The 24,086-nt window shown below is 38.9% G+C and overlaps 2 protein-coding genes across 2 annotated transcripts; one reads left to right on the top strand and one right to left on the bottom strand.

Annotated features, from left to right (window-relative positions):
• Nucleotides 1-414: 414 nt before the first annotated feature.
• LOC114143098 (kelch repeat and BTB domain-containing protein 12-like) lies at nt 415-7,122 on the bottom strand. Its single transcript, XM_028014893.1, has 10 exons — nt 6,934-7,122; nt 5,435-5,624; nt 5,112-5,293; nt 4,882-5,014; nt 4,435-4,668; nt 3,956-4,314; nt 2,690-2,963; nt 1,830-1,977; nt 1,052-1,249; nt 415-907 (listed from the first exon to the last, which is right to left on the bottom strand). Exons 1-10 carry the CDS (start codon nt 6,972-6,974, stop codon nt 759-761), a joined length of 1,908 nt encoding a protein of 635 aa, XP_027870694.1. The 5' UTR covers nt 6,975-7,122; the 3' UTR covers nt 415-758.
• A 6,349-nt stretch (nt 7,123-13,471) lies between these two features.
• LOC114143310 (solute carrier family 26 member 6-like) lies at nt 13,472-23,479 on the top strand. The gene is made up of 19 exons (XM_028015203.1): nt 13,472-13,771; nt 14,296-14,435; nt 14,615-14,725; nt 14,831-15,003; nt 15,093-15,257; nt 15,456-15,608; nt 15,820-15,902; nt 16,201-16,348; nt 18,560-18,673; nt 18,825-18,902; nt 19,954-20,049; nt 20,133-20,239; nt 20,351-20,420; nt 20,986-21,078; nt 21,217-21,327; nt 21,398-21,673; nt 21,747-21,801; nt 22,157-22,287; nt 22,382-23,479. The coding sequence occupies exons 1-19, from the start codon at nt 13,632-13,634 to the stop codon at nt 22,406-22,408; spliced, it is 2,271 nt and encodes a 756-aa protein (XP_027871004.1). The 5' UTR covers nt 13,472-13,631; the 3' UTR covers nt 22,409-23,479.
• The last annotated feature ends 607 nt before the right edge of the window (nt 23,480-24,086 follow it).

Below are 24,086 nucleotides of genomic sequence, written 5' to 3'. Positions count from 1 at the left end.
CAACAAAACTTCATTCATTCACTGAACATCACAGTTCAAAGACCTACTGTACATCCCAAAAAGAAAGGACCCAAGTTTCTGGAAAAACTGTGCAAAAAGAAATGGTCAAAAATACCTGTCTCTGTGAAATTGTATGGAAAAATAAAAAGTGCTGTCTATTTGTCAAAAGTGGTAGTGCAAAGTTTTAATAGTACAGCGCTAATACTAAGTTAAGTTAATTTCACTGAATATGTGATCTAAATTTCAAGAAGAGCTTTCTATAAAAGCCTGTTACTACATAAAAAGATTTTTACACATCTTTTCCAGGGTAGCTATTAAGCTTGGTGTGCACTTTATATAACAATGTCAGAAAGTTTATCCTGAAATTATTGTATGTTCATGTCATATAAGTTGTAAAAAAGCTCCTATGATCTGTTTTTGTGCTAATAATTTTTACAGACAGCTTTTTAAAAAAAAAAAAAAAAAAAAAGAACAACAAAAAACCAATTCTGTAAGCCTCCGAGAAAGTGTCTTAATTAAAAGCTATTTAATGAAAGTTATCCATTTTGTCTGTAAAGCAGCGAACTGATTCACATGAACTAAATGCACACAGGCCTATTTCATTTAGTCTTGTTTTGAGATGTATGACATGTGGGAGTGAAGTATTTATGTTAGAATGTAGCTTTGTAAGAATGGCCGCTCATGCAGTCACACCCACTCCCCACACACGTATCAGGCCCCTGCATTGTTGCTCAGAGAGTCATGAGGAGGTGCTTGCGTCAGGGTGTCAGGAGGTCCCGAGGATTGAGGTTAGCCACCAGACAAACATCATAGCTGTCGTGCATCGCTGCTCGTCTCTCCACAACCGTCCATACATAGTCTGCAGGGTCTAACTCCAAAATCTCCTTGGTGATGATCTCATGACGACCTGCAGTAAACGTAGGACGATGATGCTTGACCCAAAATCTGATTTGCAGAAACAATGTTTCATTTGTCATCTTACATTCCTTTATTCTGATGTATCCAGAATGCAGCTTGAAAACCATATATAGGAACAGGAAGTGTCACTCACCAACCCCTTTGTAGTATCCACAGAGGTAGAGCTTTCCTTCTACCGTTCCTATGTTGGAGGCGTTGGTACGAAGAGAAAGCAGGGTTGTGGGGAGTGTTGGACCGGGCCTCCAGCTGTCTGCATCTGGGTTGTAAATTTCTACAGAGCTCAGACAGCGCCGAGATTGTCCACAATCCTCACCATCACATCCTATACCGCCTGTAAACACACAGACAAAAACGTTTCCGTTCAGAAAACCTATAATAAACTTCATATGCCTTTCCCCAGCTGCATTTTTACTTTTTCCTTTAAAGACGGCTAGTTCAGTGACTTTGGGTTAGTTGTGTCTATTTTCTTCAGCAGAGCCAGTGAGCTATTGCAACAAATAAAAATGTGTGCTCTGTTTGTTTTTCTTCTCCATAGAAATAAAGTTACAGTGAGGATGGAGTAATAGAGATGATTGCTATCAAAAGCTTTTCTTTTTATTGTTTGTTTCTTCCAAACAGTATTCCTGGCCTGGTGTGCCTGAGTTAAGTTGTGCCTTTCCTGAAATGAGCTTCTAACTGAGCTATTTCTTCAGTTATGTTTGTATTCTCTCTTTATTTCTTATTTGATAGAAAGTTCTCCAGGCTAGGTTTTGTGTTTTGCCATGTCTCATTCAGGACTGGGCCATTGACATGCAAACTTTGGACTCGTTTGTCACAAAAAGTGCCTTAAAAGAAATTTTTGTGTGAATTGTTGCTATATAAATACACTAAACTGAACTAAGATAAATATGTGTATAGTCCTAGAGTCTGACCTAATATGTAGATTTCTCCGTTGAGTACAGCTGTACCGCAGCGGTACCTGGAGTATTTCATCCTGGCACACTCTGTCCACCTGTCTTTGCCCGGGTCAAATCGAAACACTCTGTTACTCAGCTTGTCAGGCTCATCATCTGGCTGGTCCTGAGGAATGAGAGAGAAGATGGGTAGTTCAAAGACAGGAAAACAGGGAACTCACTTAGAAATCAAAGGAACTTTAGTTAAATTATAGAGAAGAGTTTCATCTATGCTTGAATTTAACCAGCTAAGAAATGGACAGAGCTTTTTAAAAAAATCTTTCGTTGTTTCTACCAGTAGGGGGAGCCAAAGATTAATGAAAAGAATAAGATCAAATGTTCTGATGACAGTGCGTATGGAGAGCCATTTCAGCCAAAATTAAATAAATAAGTAAACAGGTGAATAATTAAATAAATAGATAAGTAATTGGTTTCTTTATTCCTATTTATATCTATTTATTTATTTATTTATTTATTTATTCCCGCATTTATTTCTGCCTATCCTTATTCCATTTTTCTTATTCATTCGTACTTATTTGTTCCTGATTCATGGGACAAATGAATATGGAAAATTAAAAAATGATAGGCAGAAATAAATGTGGGAGTAAGTAAATAAATAAAATAATAAACAAATAAAGTAATAAATAAATGTATAAACAAGCAAATATAAATAGGAAAACATAATCCAATTATTTACTTATTTAATTAATTTTGGCCTAAATGGTTCTCCATATTGTTTAGGATTTTTCTTTTAGTTGGCCCAAGCCTACACGAAGCACCGCTTTTGCTTCAGACACATGATTACATACACCTCCAGCACATTGTACTTCCTCCTGTACCTGTGGGGTCCAGCCCCCCAGCACGTAGAGTCGCTCCTTCAGGCTCACAGTGTAGTGGCAGGCCAAAGCAAGTGGTAAAGGAGCGAAACTGAGCCAGCTGCCTCCTCTCTTCAGTGACCATCTGTTCACACTGTCCGTTATGATGTAGTGATTACGCACTTTCATCTGACCGCCAATGAGGTACAGAGCATCTCCGACCAACCCCAAAGCATACATGTCTCTATAGGGTGCAGAGCAGAGCTTCACCCAGATTTTCTCTTCAGAAGTACTGTATCTGAAACATAAACAGGCAATGCAGAAATTTAAAGCAGCAACATTTTTGAAATGTCTCATTTTCCACATATGGTAACTTAAGAAGTATTCATACTCCTTTTCCCCATTAAGTTTCTTTACATCGACATAATTCAATATATTTTATTGGGATTTTATGACTGGCCAACACAAAGCACACAATTTTAAGGAGGAAAGAGATGATACATGGTTTCCAAATTTACATTCTAATAAAAACTTGGAAGGTGTGGAGTGCATTTCTATTCAGCTTTCCTGAACTCCATCAAATTCTTTGATCCAGGTGTCTACCAGACATCAGTTTCTAAGTATTTCCAATTTTCTGCTGCTACACACCTGTCTTAAATGAGTGGGTGATTAACAGGCTTCTGCAGATGTTGGAGGCATGCTAAGGAGTTAATGCAATTATTTGAATCAGTTGTGGTGGAGTGGGGATACGTCTAAAACATGCAGTCCACTGGGCCCAGACGACCAGGGTTGGGAACATTGTCTTAGCGGCTGTTCAGTTCCTCCAGAGTTGTCATTGACTTCCTGGCTGTTTCTCAGAATAATACTGACCTTGTGAATCTGTCAGTTTGGGCAGGTATTTCATATTCTTTCCATTTTCAGAGGGATCTAGAAGCCAAACCCTGCTGAAAACCCGTCCACAAGATTTTCTCTACCCTGTGTGTGTGTTCCTTAGTATTCATTGGGGTATTTGTTCACTAAGCATCTATAATAGCTAAAAAGAGAGCTGAACACATGCATGCCGCCATTTTTTAGTATTGTTTCATCACCTTCACAAAATAATGGCCTAAATTATTTTTTGCCAAAAGATTGTATTTTGGGGATAAAAATCACCACCTCTTGCAAAATAAGTCACTTTTGGCGAAAAAAAAATCACATAGGTCATTATTTTAGGAAAGTGGCGACTTGGAAAAGTTTGCAGTTGTAACAAGTCCAAGAAATATATATGCTTTTTCAAGGAATAGTCCTAACTTGTAGATATCCAGCCTCTTCCTCCTGTGTTGATCCTCGGCTTCTACAGCCACCAATATGCTGCTGTCCCGGGTCACTGCTCCTGCTGTGACCTGGCCCTGACCGCCACAGTCCCTCAGCGGAGACGGGATGTAGTAGGTCTTTCTACCATGGGGGGCAAAACAAAAACTTTGGTCAGCAAGTCCTCCACGTCTCGCTGGCACACCCTCGGTGTTCACTCCACCCAAACAGAGCAGCAAATCTGTTGTCTCCATGCCATATCGAAGAGGTGGACGAGGTGGAGCGGACGTCTCACAAAGACCTGAGGTCTGCAGGGCAGCATCGATCATCCCAAAGCACTCTGCATCCCGTAGCAGTACCTAGGACGTTTATTTCTACGTTAAAAAAATATCTACACATTGTATCTAATAATGTTTTGATATCTTTGGGCTATGACTAGTGACCTCATTATTTGGTCATTTTCCCCAATCCCATCTCACCGGGTTCCTCCTCCTCGCTTTCCGGAGAAATCCAGGATCCACCAGCTCTAGTCGCACTCGCCGGAGCAACTCCACAGCCTGGGTTTCGCTCGGAGAGTTGTTCCTGTGCCTCTCAACCCACCGCAGCACCAACTCAAGCACAAGTTCCTCCTGTGATATGTTGAGGTCATCCGATCCCAGGAGAGTCCCAAGACGCTGGGAATCAAGGTCCAGCACTTCTTCTTCCTCACAAACCTTGAAAGATGTAGAAAATAAGCTGATATATATATATATATACACTGCTCAAAAAAATAAAGGGAACACTTAAACAGGTGTTTAACACTTAAAGTGTTCCCTTTATTTTTTTGAGCAGTATATATATATATATATATATATATATATATATATATATATATATATATAATATAAGGTTCTAGTTGAAAGAACATTTGACAGCAATTGCTCTACCTGGGTAAAGTGTTGACAGATGTATTTCAAAGCACAGTCAGCCAGATCAGTAGCACCGAGATCTCTGGCCCAATAGTACAGCCCAACACAGTTTGAGGCGTCCATGTGGGCCTCCATGTGGCTCTGACACAGCCTAAAAAAAAGGCATTGTGGGAAGTAAAAGCCTTTTAGCTCCTGTATAATGGTCGCTGGTTGTTCGAAATTCACCCAAACTGAGATTATTATCTCACCTAAAAGCTCCATCCACATGGAGCAGGAAGGCAGCAGCCGCCACTCCCTGGATGTTGTCATTACAAAGAGGGAGTTCAGCAGAATACATGTACTTCAGCAGCAGTTCAAGGCTCTGTGCAGCTGTGTCTCTGAGGGGCACCTCTCCTCCTCGGGTTTCCTTCAGACCACATGTAAACATAGCCTGCAACCAAACAATCACTCAGTTTCAATAGACTTTATATTAGCTTCAAACTGTTTTGCCAAACGCAGGCTGAGACGTCTTGTGTTGTCCTTTCAAATCTTTAAAATCTACTCTCTGCATAGTGGCATTTTCTTTTCTTACCTGGAAGTAAGGGCTGAATGCAGACAGCACCACCTTGTGGCATGGGAAGGAAATACCCTCTGCAAGCAGGACCACGTCAGTCAGCTCCTCAGCTGCTCTCATTCTGGCGAGCTGCCTGAGCAGAAATGACCCATGCTGTTCCTGAGCAGACGGCTGCACCTCGCTCTCCATGGAGGCTTGTTGTAGATGACTGCACCATTGCCGTCAGTTTGGGGATAAAAACGTCACATTTTATGCAAAACGTGTCGAAGTAAAAAGGGGATAAAGATTCAAGCTTATTCCCAAATCTTACTTTATTCCTCTGTTAATTCAAAAGCAGCTAAAAGATAAAGACCGTCCATCACTTCCAGCGGCATGCACAGACAATTCAACATGAAGAATGATAAGCACCGTTTGCAAAAACATTTCTTTCCCCCATCTTTGCAAGATCAGTGCACGGGTTACACTGTTCTTACAGAGGAATAATAATTAGTTTGGCAGTGATGGACTGTAAGAAGAATTTCTGTCTTCTGCAGAAATATTTTTCCTTCCCCTGCTAGGAATAATTAAGTTTTCTGATTGCAATGTTTAATATGTGATGTAGTAGGGGTTTGGGTCCTGGCACTGAGTTTTAAGTCTTTAATTTTGAAGAAAAGTGGTTTAAGAATCATCAAAGGTCTTAAATAAAATTTACTTATTATAGCCTGCATGAATAATATGTTTAATTTGTATTGAAGAGGGTGAAAATGTAATGGGAAATGTTACCTTTAAATTCAGTATTTTCTCATTTAAACTTAACAGTTGATCACTAAGTGAAACAGAGCCGAGTGTCTGCTGGATGTCAACGGAGTGGTGTAGCTCGGAGCCTTGCTCCAACTGTTGGAATGTGAAGGTCATCTTGAAAAAATGGGAGGAGGATGTGTGTTTTTGACGCAGCGATGTAATTGTGTGTGGGCTGCCTGCAAGCAGCCAGAGCTCTTGGGAAGACTGCTGGTAGTGCAGCTCTCTTCATTCTAACAAGTTCAATGAAAGTCTCAAAGACAAAGAGTTCAATTCTCATCATGTACTTAACAGAAGGTTCCACAACACTGAGAGCATAAATGATCCATGCTGTTCCTGAGCAGATGGCTGCACCTCGGTCTCCATAGAGGCTGGATGTAAATGTCTGCACCACTTCTGTCAGTTCCGGGATAAAAAACTTGTGATTTTATGCCAAGTTTGTCAAAGACAAAAGGGGAAAGAGACCGAAACCTATTCCAAATTTCACTTTATTCTTTTGTCAATTTTAAAACAGTTGAAACAAATGCGTTGAGATTTATTTCTCAAATATGTACAAAGTGCAGCTGTGACAGAAAATAATATGAGAGCCTGATAAATCCTTTCAAGACTTTTCCTCCTAAATATACAATAGACAGTCAATGAGTAGGTTAAACATTCACAAGTCACTTCCAGGGGAATAAAAGCACACTGACGAATCCTTTTAACAAACTTAAGAAGCACAATAACAAAAATAGTCTTACCTGTTTCCTAAAACCAAGAGGTTTCTCAACGTAGATCTCATAAATTGTCACATTACAAGCTACTGTACATGTAAGGCTTGTTTGTGAAGGTGTGCTGCACTTGTGTTCTGTGCTATTTACAGCTAGGAAAGGCATAGCAGACAACATCAAGCTCATAGATGAAGTGAGTTTAAAATAGATCAGCCACTGCTAGAAGAGCTGCAGCCGAGTTTATGTTTACAGCTACGCTACCTCTCATTCTAACATCAATGCTCCATTTCAAATTGAATGTCTACAACAAGACAAGTCACTTGTTTTTCAAGAGTAGAAAGAAATCGCAAACGTTTCAGTCTGGATCAGACAGCTAAGTCACCCTATTTAAAGAGCAGGATCGAAAGAAACTTGCAGATGAGTTTAGACTGTTTTAACTCTGGGCCATGCAGGTTCTCATGTTTATCAAAGTCTAAATTGTGAAAGGTAATTGTTAAGGCTCAGTGAAGAGTTTTTGTCCAAAAAAGAGAGTAGTGACTGATTATATGACCAAGCCTCTGGAATCAGCTGACCGAAGCCAGAAACCTGGAGATTTGGAGTGAGTGAATCCACTAAAGGAGAATGGAAAAAGAAAAACAGAATATGCATATGCATAAAGTCCTCAGACTGTTGAATAAAGCCGTGGAGGATTTTCACATAAAGATTTTCATTTAGACATTTACAGGGTGTCATAGTGCAGCAGACATCCTGTCAGACATCACGTAGCTGTTACAATGTAGAACAGTCAAAGTCATAGTTTACTTAACCGAATTGGGTTTATTGTTATATCTGTGTAAACAACTGATGCTATGGGTCAAAGCAGATTTATTTATCACGTACTATAGGTCTTTCCTTTTCATGTCATTCATGGATGAAGTGCAGTTTGCAGTTTCTGTCATGTGACTTCATGTGGCTGGAGGTGTGTCTGTCTTCTCGACAGGTCAATGGAGGTGACATGAATTTCCACACAGTCTCATTACAGGCTGACTATTTCCTAACAGTGTTTTCATGCACAGTTGAACATGCTATGTTCCACAACCACAGGAGCAAAGTTTGTACCATGAATTAGTAAGTGGCATGCATGCATAGACATCGGCTCCTTTGGTCAAACTTCTTCCGACCTGTGAGCATTCGGACCTTTGAACGCAGGTTTCACTCACGTAGGCCTCAGTTTACACTTGATGTGAGTACACGAACTTTGGTCTGAAGATCTTTTCCTGTCAGCAATGACAGGGCAAGATTTGATTGATAGGAAGCATTAAAACTTTTCATATCTCTGCAGAGATGTTTCACTCATCCCACCTGGTTTCTATCCAGACCATGGAAGAGAGATATATAGCCACCCTTATGACAAAATTTAATCGGTGGAGTAATTTATAACCCTAATCATTAATTTCTTTTAATTTCCGGTGACCAGATGTGCCCCCCCTTAAATAAACATTCCATCCCCCAAAATAAACATTATTTTGACATCTGCCAATCCCATCATTGCGACACATTGTTTTGGTGAACTCCTTCTGACCTCTAAGAAGGTCTGGAAGCTACAATTCAAATGCCAACACAGGATGATTCTCATGACCTCTGGGGAAGGGTCAATGGCAGTAGTGCTCAGTGTACCTGCGTATGTGTGTGTGTGTGTGTGTGGGTGTGTGTGTGTGTGTGTGTGTGTGTGTGTGTGTGTGTGTGTGTGTGCGTCCAGGCGCAAGAGTGGACAGATACCTCTGAAGGAAAAAAAAGGGGAGGGCTGACCCCAGATGATGTAAGACTTTCATCATTTAAACAGAAACACACATAAGAAGCTATTTACATTACTGCATAGAGGTGGAATAGATCCAAAATCAAATACAAAGTTTTCCTCCCTTATTTTGCTTGTTTTTTTCCCCAGCATTTTTTAAATAAAAAGACATAATCAAAATCCAACATTGACATAGAACTTGCAACATTTCAAACAAAGACAAACACATCAGCAGCTGTTTACATTACATTAAAGTTTGAATACAAAGAATGATGATGTAAGACTTTCATCATTTAAACAGATACAAACACAAGAAGAAGCTATTTACATTACTGTAAAGACGTGGAATAGATCCAACCTCTGTATTTTTGTTTAGTTGTTTTGTTTTGTTTTGTTCGTTTCTTATCGTAGTGTAAACAGCATTTTTTTTTTTAAATAAAGACATAATAAAAATTTAGAACCTACAATACTTAAGAGAAAGGGAAACACATCAACAGAAATTTACTTTACATTCAAATCAAATAAAACACATTCCTCCTTTATTTTGCCTTTTTTTAAAGCAATTTTTTAAATAATAAAAAGACATACAAAAATGCAACTTAAAACACTTAAAACAAAGACAAACACGTCAACAGCTGTTTACATTACATTAAAGTTTGAATACATAGAATGATGATGTAAGACTTTCAACTTAAGACAGAAACAAATACAAGAAGCTATTTACATTACTGTAAAGAGGTTGAATAGATCCAACTTTTCCATTTTTGTTTAGTTGTTTTCCTGTTGTTTGTATGTTTCTTAGCATTTATTTAGCAACACTGACACAGAACCTGCAACATTTAAAAGAAAGACAAACACAATCAACAGCTATTTACATGACATTACGAGTTTGAATACAATTATGATGTAAACCGTTCAACATTTAAAACAGAAACAAACACAACAAGGAACTTTTTATATTACAGTTAAGAGGCTGAATCCCAAATAAAAAAAAAAACAACAACTGTCCTTTCCTTTTCTGTTGTTGTTGTTTGTTTTTAAGCTTTTTTTAAAAAATAAAAGAGTACAATAAAAATGAAACATTGACTTAGAACTTGCAACATTTACAACACAATGACACTGTATGGCGTGTTTCAGGCCACTTCATGCATCTGAACGGAGTGAATGTGTCTATAGCCCGTTTTGCACTGCACAGTCAGACCCAGTACCACCCGGCTCCCTGGAACCACGAGAGCTGTGGTTCCAATCGGGCCAGCCAGACCGGGCCAGTTTGGAGTTAGCTGTTGATTGGTTCGTTGGCTGCGGGGGCGGGACAAAGATCAGATCTCCGGATCAGAGGAACACTAGACTTTCTCTATGGCTGTCATTTCAAAATGCTCGTTTTTCAGTAATTTAATAAATTCTCGTCATAATCTATTCTTACCCTACACTGGGATTACAATCGCCTCTTCAGCCAAAGATTTATTTTATTTTTTCTCTCCCCTCCATGGGGTCTTTTGTGGGCTCTAGTGTCCCTTATATGAAAGTAGGCTGACAGGAAAGGGGAAAGGAGAGGGCGGAGGACATGCGGCAAATATCGCTGGGTCCGGGAATCGAACCCGCGGCGGCCACGTTCAAGGCCTCCAAACGTGGGTCGAGCTATCGCCTATGCCACCACACGCCCTAGCCAAAGATTTTAATGGTAAATGTAAATAACATTTCTCCAACTGAACCGATCAGAAGTCGTTAAAGCTGTGAACGAGGGTCTCTCCAGAGGGGAAATCCCACCACCCACAGCGGTAGTTCAGCTGGCTGCAAGTCCAGCTCAGAGACGACATTCATATGAGATTTTTCAAGTTAGGAGAAAAACAGACTGCCTTTTAAAATGTTATTATTTAACTTGTTAAAGGAAACAACTGATTTAACCTGCTTTTTAGTTCTACATAAGACCTGGTAGCAGCCTAAGGTGAGTGGAAACTCCCGTAATGGTGCAGACAGACACTTCAAACTCAAGATAACAGAGATTTTTGAAGAATGTTTGTGTTTGATCGGCCTTGACTTAGGTGAAGATTGAGCAAACAGAAACATCAATGTGACTTAGCCGATGCTAATTGGTTCAGAAAAAAAGGTTTTAGAGGAATTTGCAAATTAGCAACGTAAAAGTAAATAACATAAATTTTAAATAAAATGATTTGAAATGCAACTTTTTGATGCAATTAAATTATTTTTAGCATTTTTCTATTATAATCTCCTTAAAATGAGGTCAAACGTTAACATCAAACATGCTGAGATCTGGATTAACTACTCACGACATTTTCAGATGTCTGACTTTGTCTTTGCATAACTGGCCCTTGATTCATGGTTCTCTCTTTCAAAACAAGCTGTTCTGTCAGCTGTGCTTGGTCATCAAAATGTTATTGGGTTTTAAAATCACACATTTACATGTGTGTGTGTGTGTGGCAGGGCCATGGTTAATATGTGGAGGAATGTTGCATTTAGCACTGCTCCATTGGAAGTTCCTCTTTTTTCTTAAGTGAAATTTCCTTATGTGGGTCAACTGTTCCTTCACTTGAGTTTTTTGCCCTTCACTTCAGTAAACCTTTGGTTTTAGTAGTAGTCTCTGAGGAAAAGACAGCAAAAAAATGACTCAAAATGTATAAATGTAAATGCTGCGTGGTGTCTAAGATAAATAAGATCATTAAATTATATCAATAATAGAACCCTTTTTTTCTGATTCTGCTTGCAAAAAAATAAAGCACTAGATTTTCACTTAGATTTAAACAAAATGTCTCCTTGTTTTTTTCTCACAAGACATTTTATTCAGACAAGCATAGTAGTTCTCAACATTGAACATCAATCGAACAAACAAAATTAATCTCAATAAAAAAAGTAATGTGGATATGCATCTCAGCTGAGTTAAACTTACATACTTTTAAATTGGTTTTCTTTAGCAGTGTGCATTAAAATTAGTGCTATCAGTTATCACTATTATAATCTGACCCTCAAATTAAAATAAATTTACATAAGCTAAGTGTAAAAATCTGCCAAAAAAATTCAATAATTTTTATCCTAAAATTTAACAATATGTCCATCTTCATACTGTCCATCTAACAATATGTCCAAAAAATATATTTTTTTTCTGAATTTTAAGGCTAAAGATAGAGAGTTGACACTTATTTTAAAAGTTTTATGCTAAAGATTGGGTACGTTGATTTGCAACTTTAATTGTGATTTTATCTTAACATCACAAAATATCTGTGCAAAGATAGTCCAAGGCAACTAAAAGGTTTTGGCAAGGAGAGTAAAGAATCTGTTAAATTCAAGGAACCCAAGAAAAGTTCACAAACTGAGAAATTTTCCAAAGACTCTGTTTCAGTTTCCAATCTACTCTGAAAAAAAAGTATTTTATATGGCTGTTTTAATTTTGTTTTCCCCCTTTTCCCGGTAAATATAAAAAATAACTTTGAAAAGAAGTGTTTAATGTTCAAGGAATCCACTCATACATTTTAAGATATGTTGGCTGCATTTTGCTCGATATGGAAAACAACAGCATAGCAGTAATCTAGTGGGTCATCTGTTATCTTCCTTCAGAGCGAATGTTCTTTGTTCATAAAACTCAGGATGTCATAAAGATTTCAGTAAAACTCATTCATACACTCAAACAACACCGATGGATGCTTGCAGAACACAGTAGACATGTACTGTATATGTGTGTTTGTTTGCTTAAGTGAGTATCAGCAGTGCTGGCTCTAGACCAAATTTAAGAGGTAGGCCACTGTGCAGGCAGTGTTTTCCATGTGGACACATAGCAAAACTGTGAAACAAACAAAACAAAAAAACCTGATTATTATATTAAGCAAGCCCAGTGGTTCCCAAAGATTTTCTTCTGTCCCCCCCCCTATGGATTACAATAAAATCTCCCCCAAAAAAGAAAAAAAAATCAACTGGGCACACACATTGTTCAACCAGACATAAACCTATATACATATTTTGTTTTCAAACTCCACCCATCCATCCATCCATCTTCTTCCGCTTATCTGGGGTCGGGTCGCAGGGGTAGCAGCTTCAGAAGGGGGGCCCAGACTTCCCTCCCCCCGGCCACTTCTTCCAGCTCTTCCGGGGGAATCCCGAGGCGTTCCCAGGCCAGCCGACAGACATAGTCCCTTCAGCGTGTCCTGGGTCTTCCCCGGGGCCTCCTCCCGGTGGGACTTGCCCGGAATACCTCGCCAGGGAGGCGTCCAGGAGGCATCCTGACCAGATGCCCGAGTTTTCAAACTCCACTGAAGTTTATGTCACACTTCAGGTTGCAACAAAACACACTACAAATCATCTTTACAGTGAAACACTTTTGTGTAACTGGTTTTTTTTGTTGTCATTCATCCATACCGCTTCCTGCGACCCCCTGCAATGATACTGCCCCCACCCAGGGGGCGCGCCCCACACTTTGCGAACCACTGACACTGAAAGAACTTCTTGGGGTTTCGGGGTGGCAATGTTTCAGACCCTCAAGCTAGTACATGAAAACGACTGAAGCTAAAAATGCAACACCTTAATTTTTTTATTAATTGTTAAAGTAAAACTGTAAAAGTTAAAGATGAAATAGGTCCAAAACATCAATTAGTTAGGGTTTCTGTACCAGTGCATATCATCATATGTAATTGATTTAGCATTATCTCTGCAGTAGATGGGCCAGCATCAGGAGTATTGACTCCTGTCCAGAACTGCCCATGAGAATCAGGGATGGCGTATCTTCTGAAGACAGGAGAGAAACGATCACTCCCACACACTGGTGCAGATTCTCACTCTCAGTCACTCCCTCAGTTTAAAAGGAAACAAGCGGTGTTACTCAGTACTGAAGTATGGTGACACCTGACACATCTCTTTCACTCACAGAGACCCTTGAGCAGAGAGCAGGAGCCTTAAGCAGATAGAGGTTTTATGATTGTTTGCAGATTTTACTTGACCAGACGAAGACATGGAGGATAGATACGCAACTTTTGGGGAGTACGTCGTCCATAGGGAAGTCCTGGATGAGTCCCGCCTGGATGTGGTGGCCCAAAAAGGGACATGGTCCACCAAACCAACCGCTGGTGAACAGATGAAAGACATGCTGAGGTAAAACCAAAAAACGAGAAGAAATGTGAGGGTGGAGGCGCTGCTGACAAATGGTAAAAAAAAAAGAGAGACAGAAATATGTTCTGGACAGAAGCATTGTTTTTTACAGAGTCAAACTGAGTGTTGGATCTTTAAAAGTGCTTTTATTTGCCTGTACATTCATTTGCATTGAAGTGATTCATTAATATAGAACAACTAATAAATAGAGACAGGATCAGAAGAAAAGGTATTGCGTTAGTTTTCTGAGAAAATGACAAAAAAAAATTGTAATATTGTGAAATATTTAGCAACATATGTCAAGCTTGTGTATGCTTTGGTTGTAGATGTTCTTGCAATGTAATAAGAACAGCAGTGGCCGATAAACCTCTCAGCAGGCGTCTTATTTGACTGTACACATTAACATGAACAAGTTCATGTTGCTTAATAAAGACAAATAGGTGTCTTCAATCACCTGCTAACAAAACACTGAGAAAAGTTTTGTTTCTTTCTGCTTTTTGGTTTGGTTGTTTGTTTGCTTTCTGCAGGTGCTCCGTGTCTCGAGTGAAGGACGTACTGCTGACCTGGATTCCCATTCTCTCCTGGCTGCCTAAATACCCATTTCGAGAAAATATCTTAGGTGATGTGGTGTCTGGCTGCAGCGTGGGAATCATGCATCTGCCACAGGGTTTGTATTCATGCAAACTGAGTTCTAAATTTATTGGTTTATTTGTTAAAAACTTTGACTATGTGAAATTTAGGGGGGTTAAGCACTGATGCTTCACATTTAATGGGAAGACATGGGAGCAAAAAAAGTAACAAAAGCATTTGCAGTCTTTAACTGCATTTCTTTTTTTGCTATATAAGGTATGGCATATGCTCTCCTGGCCTCTTTGCGCCCCGTGTTGGGACTTTACTCCTCCCTCTTCCCGGTGCTGGTCTACTGTATCTTTGGCACCTCCAGGCACATCTCTGTTGGTGAGAGGAAACATCTAACTGAGGAGTCCTTATTGGCCCTCCTTTGTCTTCTACAGTGGAAAAATTTCCTACATGCTGGAGTTTTTTTTGTGTGTGTGTGTCCAGGTACATTTGCTGTGGTCAGTATCATGGTTGGCAGTGTGACAGAGAGGCTTGCACCTGACAGTAACTTTATTGTAAACGGCACAAATGGGTCAGAGATTGTGAACTTGACTGCAAGGGACTTGTATAGAGTACAGGTAGCGTGTTCCCTCACAGTCTTGGCTGGAATCTTTCAGGTGAGTCTTTATGTTTACTTTCACTCTGATCTCATCACCGTGGGTGAATTGCCTGAAGATTAATTTTTCTCTTATTTTTCTTTTGGAAGATCCTGCTGGGCTTGGTGAAGTTTGGTTTCATGGTGATGTACCTCTCCGAGCCGCTAGTTCGAGGCTACACCACAGCATCGGCGTGCCATGTGTGCGTCTCTCAGCTCAAATGCCTGTTTGGAGTCAAACCAGCTCGCTTCATTGGCCCATTCTACCTTGTTTATGTGAGTATGTGAGAAAAATAAAGAAATTCCAAGTTTTCTTTCTTTTCCATTTCTTTTAAGTCAAAGTTGCAGTCGGTGCTTCTATTAATTTTAAGCCATTAATCCCAGAACGGATTTCAACATGGCAACAGTCATCACATTAAGATTTTCTGCAGGGATGTACAGTACTTCCTACTTTTACTGCTCCCTTCCATACAGACTGTGGTGGATATTTGCAGACTTCTTCCTCAGACGAAGGTCCCGGAGCTGTTGGTCAGCGTGGTAGCTCTTTCCGTTCTCATCGTTGTTAAAGAAATCAATGATCGCTACAGACAGAAGCTACCATTACCAATCCCTATAGAGCTTATAGTTGTGAGTACTTCGCTTTCTCTCTTTCATTTTCATTTAATCTCTTGCTGTTTCTCTTCAGATTCCACTAGGGGGTAGTATAACCCTACATTTGAGCTGAGTGACGAATGGTTGTAGCTTTCCTAAGAGAAGTGTTGTATATGTGTGCAAAGTAATGATTTACTCAGTGTATTCATTTTAAACTAGCATCCTGTTTGCCATTACTTTCCATCAGATCGTCACAGCAACAATCATAACCCACTTTTGTGGACTCAACAGTGAATATTCAATTGATGTGGTTGGAGAGATTCCCAGCGGGTGAGTTCACACGTCTGGCTTTAAAATGTCGAGGACTTTTTGGCAAAACAGAAAGAAAAAGAAAGTAGATGGGCAGGTGGACACACAGAAATGGGAATAGTATCAAATTTCAGGAGTACACTAGCACTTTCTGGTGAAACCTGGTGAAGAGACCCTGAACATTTCCCTAAAAAGTCAAATAATAAGAAAAACAAATATATGTTGGGTTTTTTGGGTTTTTTTTTTAGAAATCAACAGTCAATTACTGAATCTGCTTTTTATTGTAGCTATATATAAAAAAACATTTGTCTTTCCTCAGGCTCAAGCCCCCTCGTGCTCCTGACACCACACTCTTCTCACAGATAATCGGCGATGCTTTCGCTATAGCCATCGTTGGCTACGCCATCAACATTTCATTGGGCAAAACGTTCGCCCTCAAACATGGCTACAAGGTGAACAACAATCAGGTGAGGAGGTCACACCCTCAAGCAGCTGACAGTTCAACTGGGGCTGAATCACTGCTCTGAATTTAGAGTTTGTTGTCTGATCACTCACAGTTGTTCATGACAGTCACACTTGTGGAAAAAGTGACTGATCAAGCCTCATCCTGACCACAAAGACAGGAATAACCCCGCTGCTGTACAGTCTCTTGCAAAACTTGCTATGCATGCCATGTTACTAAAAACTTTATTTTACAAAGCATAACTGTTTGTAGAATGACAATCATAAATGATTTTCAAATCCTGTCAGAAATAAAAATCTGAAACTGTGACATGAATTTGCATTCAGCACCTTGACTCAATACAATGTAGGACCAGGTTTCACTGTATCAGTTGTGACTCTTAAATGTGTTTTGAATCACTGTATTGCTTAACATATTGTAGTGTTTAATTTTAGTTTTATTTATATAAGAAAAAGAAAACATTAAAGGTATTAATCTGGGTTGCAGCCATACTGCTGACAGAGGAGCAAAATCAGAAAAACCTAACCAGGAGTCGGCTTTAAATCCTCATTTCTGCTGCACAAAAAATAGTTCATTAAACTAGCTGAGGCACATTCAAAAATATCTGTAGAACCCAGACCATGCTGTATGTTTAGCTCCACTTATCAGTAACACTTTTTGAGATTGAATATTTAAATCTGAAAAGTGTCTTTTGATCTGTACCAACTCACATTTACATTGTTTCATTTTTGCCTGTGGAAGTTATATTATGAAGAATCTACATGTTGAATACAGTCAACACAACAGTGGATAAAGGCTGGTTCACCTTTATGATAAATCATATTTCAGAAAGCTATTACATTATAAATGTTTCAAATTATCTACAAGGAAATTGAGGTTATGGTTTCAATTACGGTAGTCTAAATGAACCAGAACAGATGAGCTCTGATAAAATGTTAGACACAAGTTGCATTAGATAAAGTCAGTACAAGTGGAAAAAAGACAAGAGTTTTTTGGGGTTTTTTACTGTTTGCTAATAACACAATTCAAATTCCAAACCATCATTAGTGCTCAAACAGTGTTGTTTTTTGTTACAAAGAAAATTACCATATTGCATCAATTTACTGAAGAAATCTGCATTGTTCCATCAAAGCAAGTTGTCTCCAAGATCATTTAGTCATTATTATATTTTTAACATGCACTCTGATGTATGTTAGGTCTCTGAATCTTCTGCTGTGGAGAGAAATGGATTTGCAGCACTCAGAACCTCTAAATGGACCTGCTAAATGTTTCGTGCTCAACAAGCTTTACGTGATCAAATGTCTTAAACGTGCTGCTGGCAGCTGATCTCAGAGTGCAGTAGCCAGACCAAGACATCTGAATAAACAGAACACTTTTGTCCAGAAAAGTTACAAAATCTATGGGCATGCAGCTGATGAAAACAAATTAAAGGTGTCACAGCAAACCACTGAAAGATGAAATCATATTAGCTTTGAAAATCATTTATATTTCAACCAGTAGGCTTAGGTAATTAACAATCAATCAATCAATCAATCTTTATTTCAGACACAAAAGAGGTCCATAGTAAAACAAAAAGAAAAAAAACAAAAAGAAACATGACAGTCACTGAGCCACAAATAAATGATGACGCCAATGTTTCCACAATCTTGAGAAAAATCTCGCTGTACTAAAAACAGGGTTTACTAAAATTGCTATTATATTATTGTATGACACGGGTAATCTACACATACATTTATACATGAGATTCCTGAGCGCAGCTGCACATGTGGGAACAGCGTTATGTGCAAACATGTGGCTAGCACTGCTCCATCTAGGCACTTTGAGTAGGAGCCTCAGGCCATCATTGTATGCCACATAAAGTTTGTGCAGGCTACTTTTTTTATATCTATAGATGGGCTGTGTAAAATGAAGTACAAAAAACTTTAAAAAGAGCTACCTTCACAGAGGATGAACACATACCAAACTTTCTGATCAAAATATTAGCCTGTGCATACATCATGCAATACTGCCTACAAATGTCACGATCATCAGATAGGTCATCAGTTATGTAATGTCCCAGATATTTAATTTCATTGCATATATTGAGGACAATGCCAGATAAAGAGAAGTCAGGGGTTATCAGATGCTTATCTGCTCTACTTCTAACAATCATGACATTGCTTTTCACATTTCACTAATGTGTTTTTTTCCTGTCTTGCTGCTTTTCTTTTTCAAGGAGTTGGTTTCTCTTGGTCTCTGTAACACCATCGGTGGTTTTTTCCGGTGTTACGCTGTGGCGTCCTCAATGTCTCGAAGTCTTGTACAGGAGAGCACCGGCTGCAAAACTCAAGTAAAACAAATTTGAATGTGATCACATTGCAAAAGCAAAGAAAAATGAAATAGAAACTCTGCTGTAGAATTTAGCTCCAGTCAGATGTTTGGTTGAAACTTCTGTACATTTTGCAGATTTACATTTTGTCTTAATGTTTGTCTTTTGTCAGATTGCTGGGATGGTCTCCTCCGTTATTGTGCTCATTACAGTTTTGAAAATTGGCTCCTTGTTTGAAGATCTCCCCAAGGTAGCACAATTTCCCTTCTTCTCTCACTAACAGTGGTTTCTAGTATAGATAAAATGGCTTTTTGCATGTTTCTCTAAGATGGAGGGTCATTTCACTGTTTTTAAATACTCCGAACTGAACCTAATCGTCAGTGCAGAGCACAGCAACAACAAAAATCTTGTTGATTGGCATCACAACATCCTGGGAATGAGATAAACGTTGAAACAGAAATTTAAAAACAGGTCAAACAACGACTGAATTATTCTGAACTGATCAGTAACACCACTACTCGTTACAACACTGTTTTGGTTTGGAAAACCTATGGGCATAATTTGATTTTAAAGCTCACCCATAATCACTACAATCCATCTGAATTCAAATTTAATTGAGAAATACTTTATTCAGCTCAAAGCATTTTAAATTTTGTTTCAAGTCGTATCATCCAAGCATCATCAAAGACTCGTGGCCGGTGATGCTGTGGGCAGTCAGGATCTCCAGTAGAAGTCAGTTTTGCAACAAATCTTAACAGGCCTTTGACTAAAGGCTGCTGCTATCATAGCCTCATGACTTTCATGATTTGCTAAAAGTTCAGTATTCAGACAACAAAGATGCTATTCTGCAGTAATATGTCCTGGATGACACCATCAGTTGAAGGCAAACTCTGCTAATCAACTTCATTTCCTTCTCTTTGGTTCTGCTCTGCATCGATGAAACCTCCTTTTCAACTCCTCTGGTATTCATGGTTGTAGTTCAGGTATTTTGAGTTTTTGAGATGCGGATCAGTTGCCTCCAGCTGTGAAAACAATACTTTGTTGGCATGGCGACACATCATAAAGAGTGCCCAAAAGTAAAAAAAAAAAAAAAAAAAGTAGGAGCAAAAAATCCTTCCAACTGCACAGCATCAAAAACCAAAGGGAATAAATACCTCAATCAAACATCTTTTGAACTAATGTCTACAAAAAGAACAAATCAGACAAACATAACAGAGATATTCTAACATGCTGCCAACATGAGCAGAGTTCATACCCAGTAAAGCTGGGGATTTTGTCTGAATTCGTCTGTGTTTCCTCAGGCGGTTTTATCCACAATCGTGATTGTGAATTTGAGAGGAATGTTCAAGCAGTTTACGGACATGCCCATGCTGTGGAAGTCCAACAAGGTTGACTTGGTGAGTCTTTTTCATCCATTTCAATTTAAATGCAGTCTGTGGAAATGCTGACACGTCTAACTGCTGGTATCGTTGCCACGCAGCTCGTTTGGCTGGTCACATTCATAAGCACCATCCTCCTCAATCTGGACTTGGGTCTGGCTGTCTCCATCGGCTTTTCCATGCTCACAATCATCTTCAAAACACAACTGTAAAAACACACTTTTGATCGTACTTACTGACAATGATTGGACTGTGATCTAATTAGTGAAAGGCTGCAGGGCAATGCTTGTCTTAATCATATAATTGCTACTTGTTTCAGACCCAGGTACTCAATCTTGGGCAATGTACCAGGCACAGAGCTGTATCTGGACATAGATGCCTACAAAGAGGTAACATTATTGCTCCAAAACAAATCATCCAAGTTTTACTCAGTTTCTCTTTTTTTACTTGTAATATTTTAGCATTGGATGTTGCAATATTTAATTTGATCGCTGGTTTTTGCAAAGGTTGAACATTTTCTCAGAAACAATGAGAAACCTTGTCCACAGGCCACGAGATCTTGAGTTATTTTACTGTGAATAGTTCTATATTGCTTTTGTATTTTCTTATTAAACCATACTTCTAAACTATACTTGACTCTGATAAGGCAATAGTGGTACAAATCTAAACATTAGCAGCTCTGCAACAAGTTAGCTCAGTGGCACATGTCACTTCAAAACTGGAAAAAGTTTGACTGCTCTCTCCAGGCTGGAGAGAGAGTCTTTGTCTGAAACCTTCAGAGTTCAGCAGGCATTTTATTTACAATTGATGGCAGGATGGAACTTCAGCTGCAAAGATTAGGGTTCTGCCTTGATGTGTCATGATAAAGAAGGAGCTAAACAAAACATGAACCTTTCAATTTATGGTTCAGAGAAAATTATGTTGTTGTTTTTGTCTATTATTCCATCCATGTAGGCCAAAGAGATCCCAGGAATAAAAATCTTCCACACATCGGGAACTATCAATTTCACAAATGCTGAAATGTACTTGGAGTCCCTGCAAGAGAAGGTGTGTGCATGTGTGCCCATGACAGTGCAATACGATCTCTTTCTGCTGGTAACATTAGCCTCTATGGCTTCGTTATTTCTCTCTCTTGCCTCACTTTCTTTTTCTTTGTCTTAATTACGACACACAAACCCTCTGTAGAGTGGAATCGACATTGGAAAGCTGCAAACTGAGAGGAAGAATCAAGAAGCCAAGCAGAGGCGAGAACAAGAAAAACAGAAAAAAAGAGAAAGGGATGAAGCAAAGAAAAATGTATGTATGCAGCAAGCATACTGGCGCTAGCTGATATTTTTTAGTCATTACTCTTTTCCTTTTTTGACAGAGGCTAAATAAGAATAAGGATAACCAGAAAGGTGTGGTTTTGAGCATGGCAGACACAGATTCAGACATCTCTGGCAAAGGTCAAATCAACTGGGGTTATTGTTCCGACAAAGTCACATCCGACTCTGATTCAGACTCATATGAGGTCTTCACTGTGGATTCAAAACAAGGTGAAGATGGGAAGCAGAGTAGCTATAGATCTGGGACTCACAGCATCATTCTGGATGTCTCAGTGACCAGCTCTTTGGACACAGTTGCTGTGAAGACCCTAAAAAATGTACGTCTGTATCTGGATTTCCTAGTTAGGTGAAGATCAGCAAACGATGAATAAAGTTTTGTTCTTATTTCAGATTTTCAGGGACTTTGGGGGCGTTGGTGTGACCATCTATCTAGCCGGCTGTCAAGGTAAACCCACCCACAGACAAAACAGAAACAGAAGTGAGGTGAATACAAAATCAAGGCATTAGGGTTTTGATAGTGAATGCATCAAGGTCTCAGGCTGTGAGACATTGTTCCGGATGGTGCATAAAAGTCAGGCAGAAATATATCAGGTTGATATGTGTTCCCTATGATGGTCAGCTGAATTGTTGTAATTGTTATTGAGAAAAGTACAACAAAATTCAGTTCTTACCTAAAAAGTGCATTAAAAACAAAACAAAAAAACCCCCATAAAAACAGATGAATAAATAACACACACCTAAATACAAGCAGTCTCTTAAAGTCATCAACACTGCTCTGTCTTTATGTGCTGTAAACACAGCCTGTGTGGTGGAACAGATGGAAAGGGCAAACTTCTTCTCCGAGTTCGTCCCCAAGAGCTGTTTGTTTGTGTCGGTTCATGATGCAGTTCTTCACATTTTCAAGAAACTGGGACAGGAGAACAACGGCACTGTGAGTAAATCACACTGCAGAGGCATTAAATGATAACTTTTTGCTGCACATAAATTTTCTTTTTTTCCCCCCAACTCTATTTTTCTTTTTTCAGGATCTTTTTTGTGATACCAAAATGTGACCAGGAGGGGTCGCATTTTTTCCAATTCACGCAATCTTCAACCTCTCCTCCCCCTTTGCACGTTTCACCGCTCTCCATTGGCTGCCACTGTCTCCTCCCCTCTCATTCACCAGGAGAGAATGAGCCACCTTGACATGGCGGCCGGTTGCCAGGGAAACACAGGGATCTGTTGCCTTGGCGACCAGCTTTTTATGATATGGTATAATGAGATGGCCAGGAATACGTCACTGCGGCTCTCTTGCTGTGTGGTGTGGAGTGTTTGAGATGGCGGAGGGTGGGGGATGAGTGGGAGAATGTAACGCAGGACTAATGAGAGTCTGTATTTATGGCATCCATGAGAGGGAGCAGAGAACGAGTGGAAGGCTGGGGGTAAAGAGAAACTTTTGAAAAGGAAAGTATAATATCTGCCAGTCATTTGTGAATAATGTGACCACAAAAAAAGCGTACTTGCTGTTACATTCAAACAAAGGGGGCAGCTTTAAACAAACAAATGGATGTACTTACATCTTATTCACAAGTCAGAGAAGTCATAACTTTTAGCTTATTTCTATAAACTGCTAATGTTGAGCTAGCCAAGAGTTCAACGGCACATAGAATAGAATGCAATAAATGATCTGGCTTTTTCTCATTTTTTTCTATTTATTTTTGAAGATGTTTGTTAGGTGCAATTGCATGTTTAGCCTACTTTTAAAAATACTGATCAGACAAGCAAAACAACATGAGATGAATGATCAACTTGCAGAAATCATTAGTAAGTCACAGATTTATTTTTTTCTTCTTTTCCTACAACTGCAAAGGTGATAAAAGGATAGCGCTCGCTGTTCTGAAATGGGGTCTTTTGGATCTGCTAGCAGGCAGTATCTTACTTGCAGTTGTTTCAATGTGGATTTCCTGTCATGTTTGCATGGTATGTTTATACAGACATTTACCTCCAAACTCTAAATATCCTTAGACATATTCTTAATTGATATTTAAAGTCAAATAATTTATTCTTATTTAGCCAAAAACAAAAAAAACATAGAAAATAGCATTTTTGTAATTCCATGGATACTTCTTCAAAACATGCATTTTTGAGGTCAAGCTTTTTTTTATTATTTTTTTGCACTTTTGATCATGTTTAGAAACTTTTTAACATTTAAAATCGAAATCCATTTTTATGTAAACATAGCATGTGCACTTTTTAAAATTTTTATGTTTTTCATTAACAATCATTTATGTCTTTTCAATGAAAGGTTGCTGTTAGGGTTTGCAGTCAATTAAAAGATAGACCAGGCATTTAAATGCAATTTTTTTCTCTCACAATATCACTTGGATTTGTCATTTTGTAATGTAATTTATGTAATAGGTATGAATGATAATGAATTATTGTATCATCCCCAAGTAAACTGATGGAAAAAAAGTCACCGATCCATAAAATATACCTGAATAGATTTATTTTAGTACTCATCAAATTCTGCAGAATGTTTTATTACATAAATATTTTTGTTGAAAGCATTAAAGAGATATTTTTAGTAAGAATTGGTTTAAATAACTTTATGTCCTGTTGCCACATTAAAACAACAGGAATACAAAAAGACTTTGTATTCCATGGAAACGTTGCTTTTTAGAACGTGTGTTTAGCCATCTTAGATTTTAGATGGCAGAAGAAAATTAGAGGATTCGATGCTGCAGCTTCTGA

The sequence above is a fragment of the Xiphophorus couchianus genome, chromosome 1 (assembly GCF_001444195.1).
Source record: "Xiphophorus couchianus chromosome 1, X_couchianus-1.0, whole genome shotgun sequence".
Lineage (NCBI taxonomy): Eukaryota > Metazoa > Chordata > Actinopteri > Cyprinodontiformes > Poeciliidae > Xiphophorus > Xiphophorus couchianus.
This window is presented reverse-complemented; position numbering and strand designations above follow the sequence as displayed.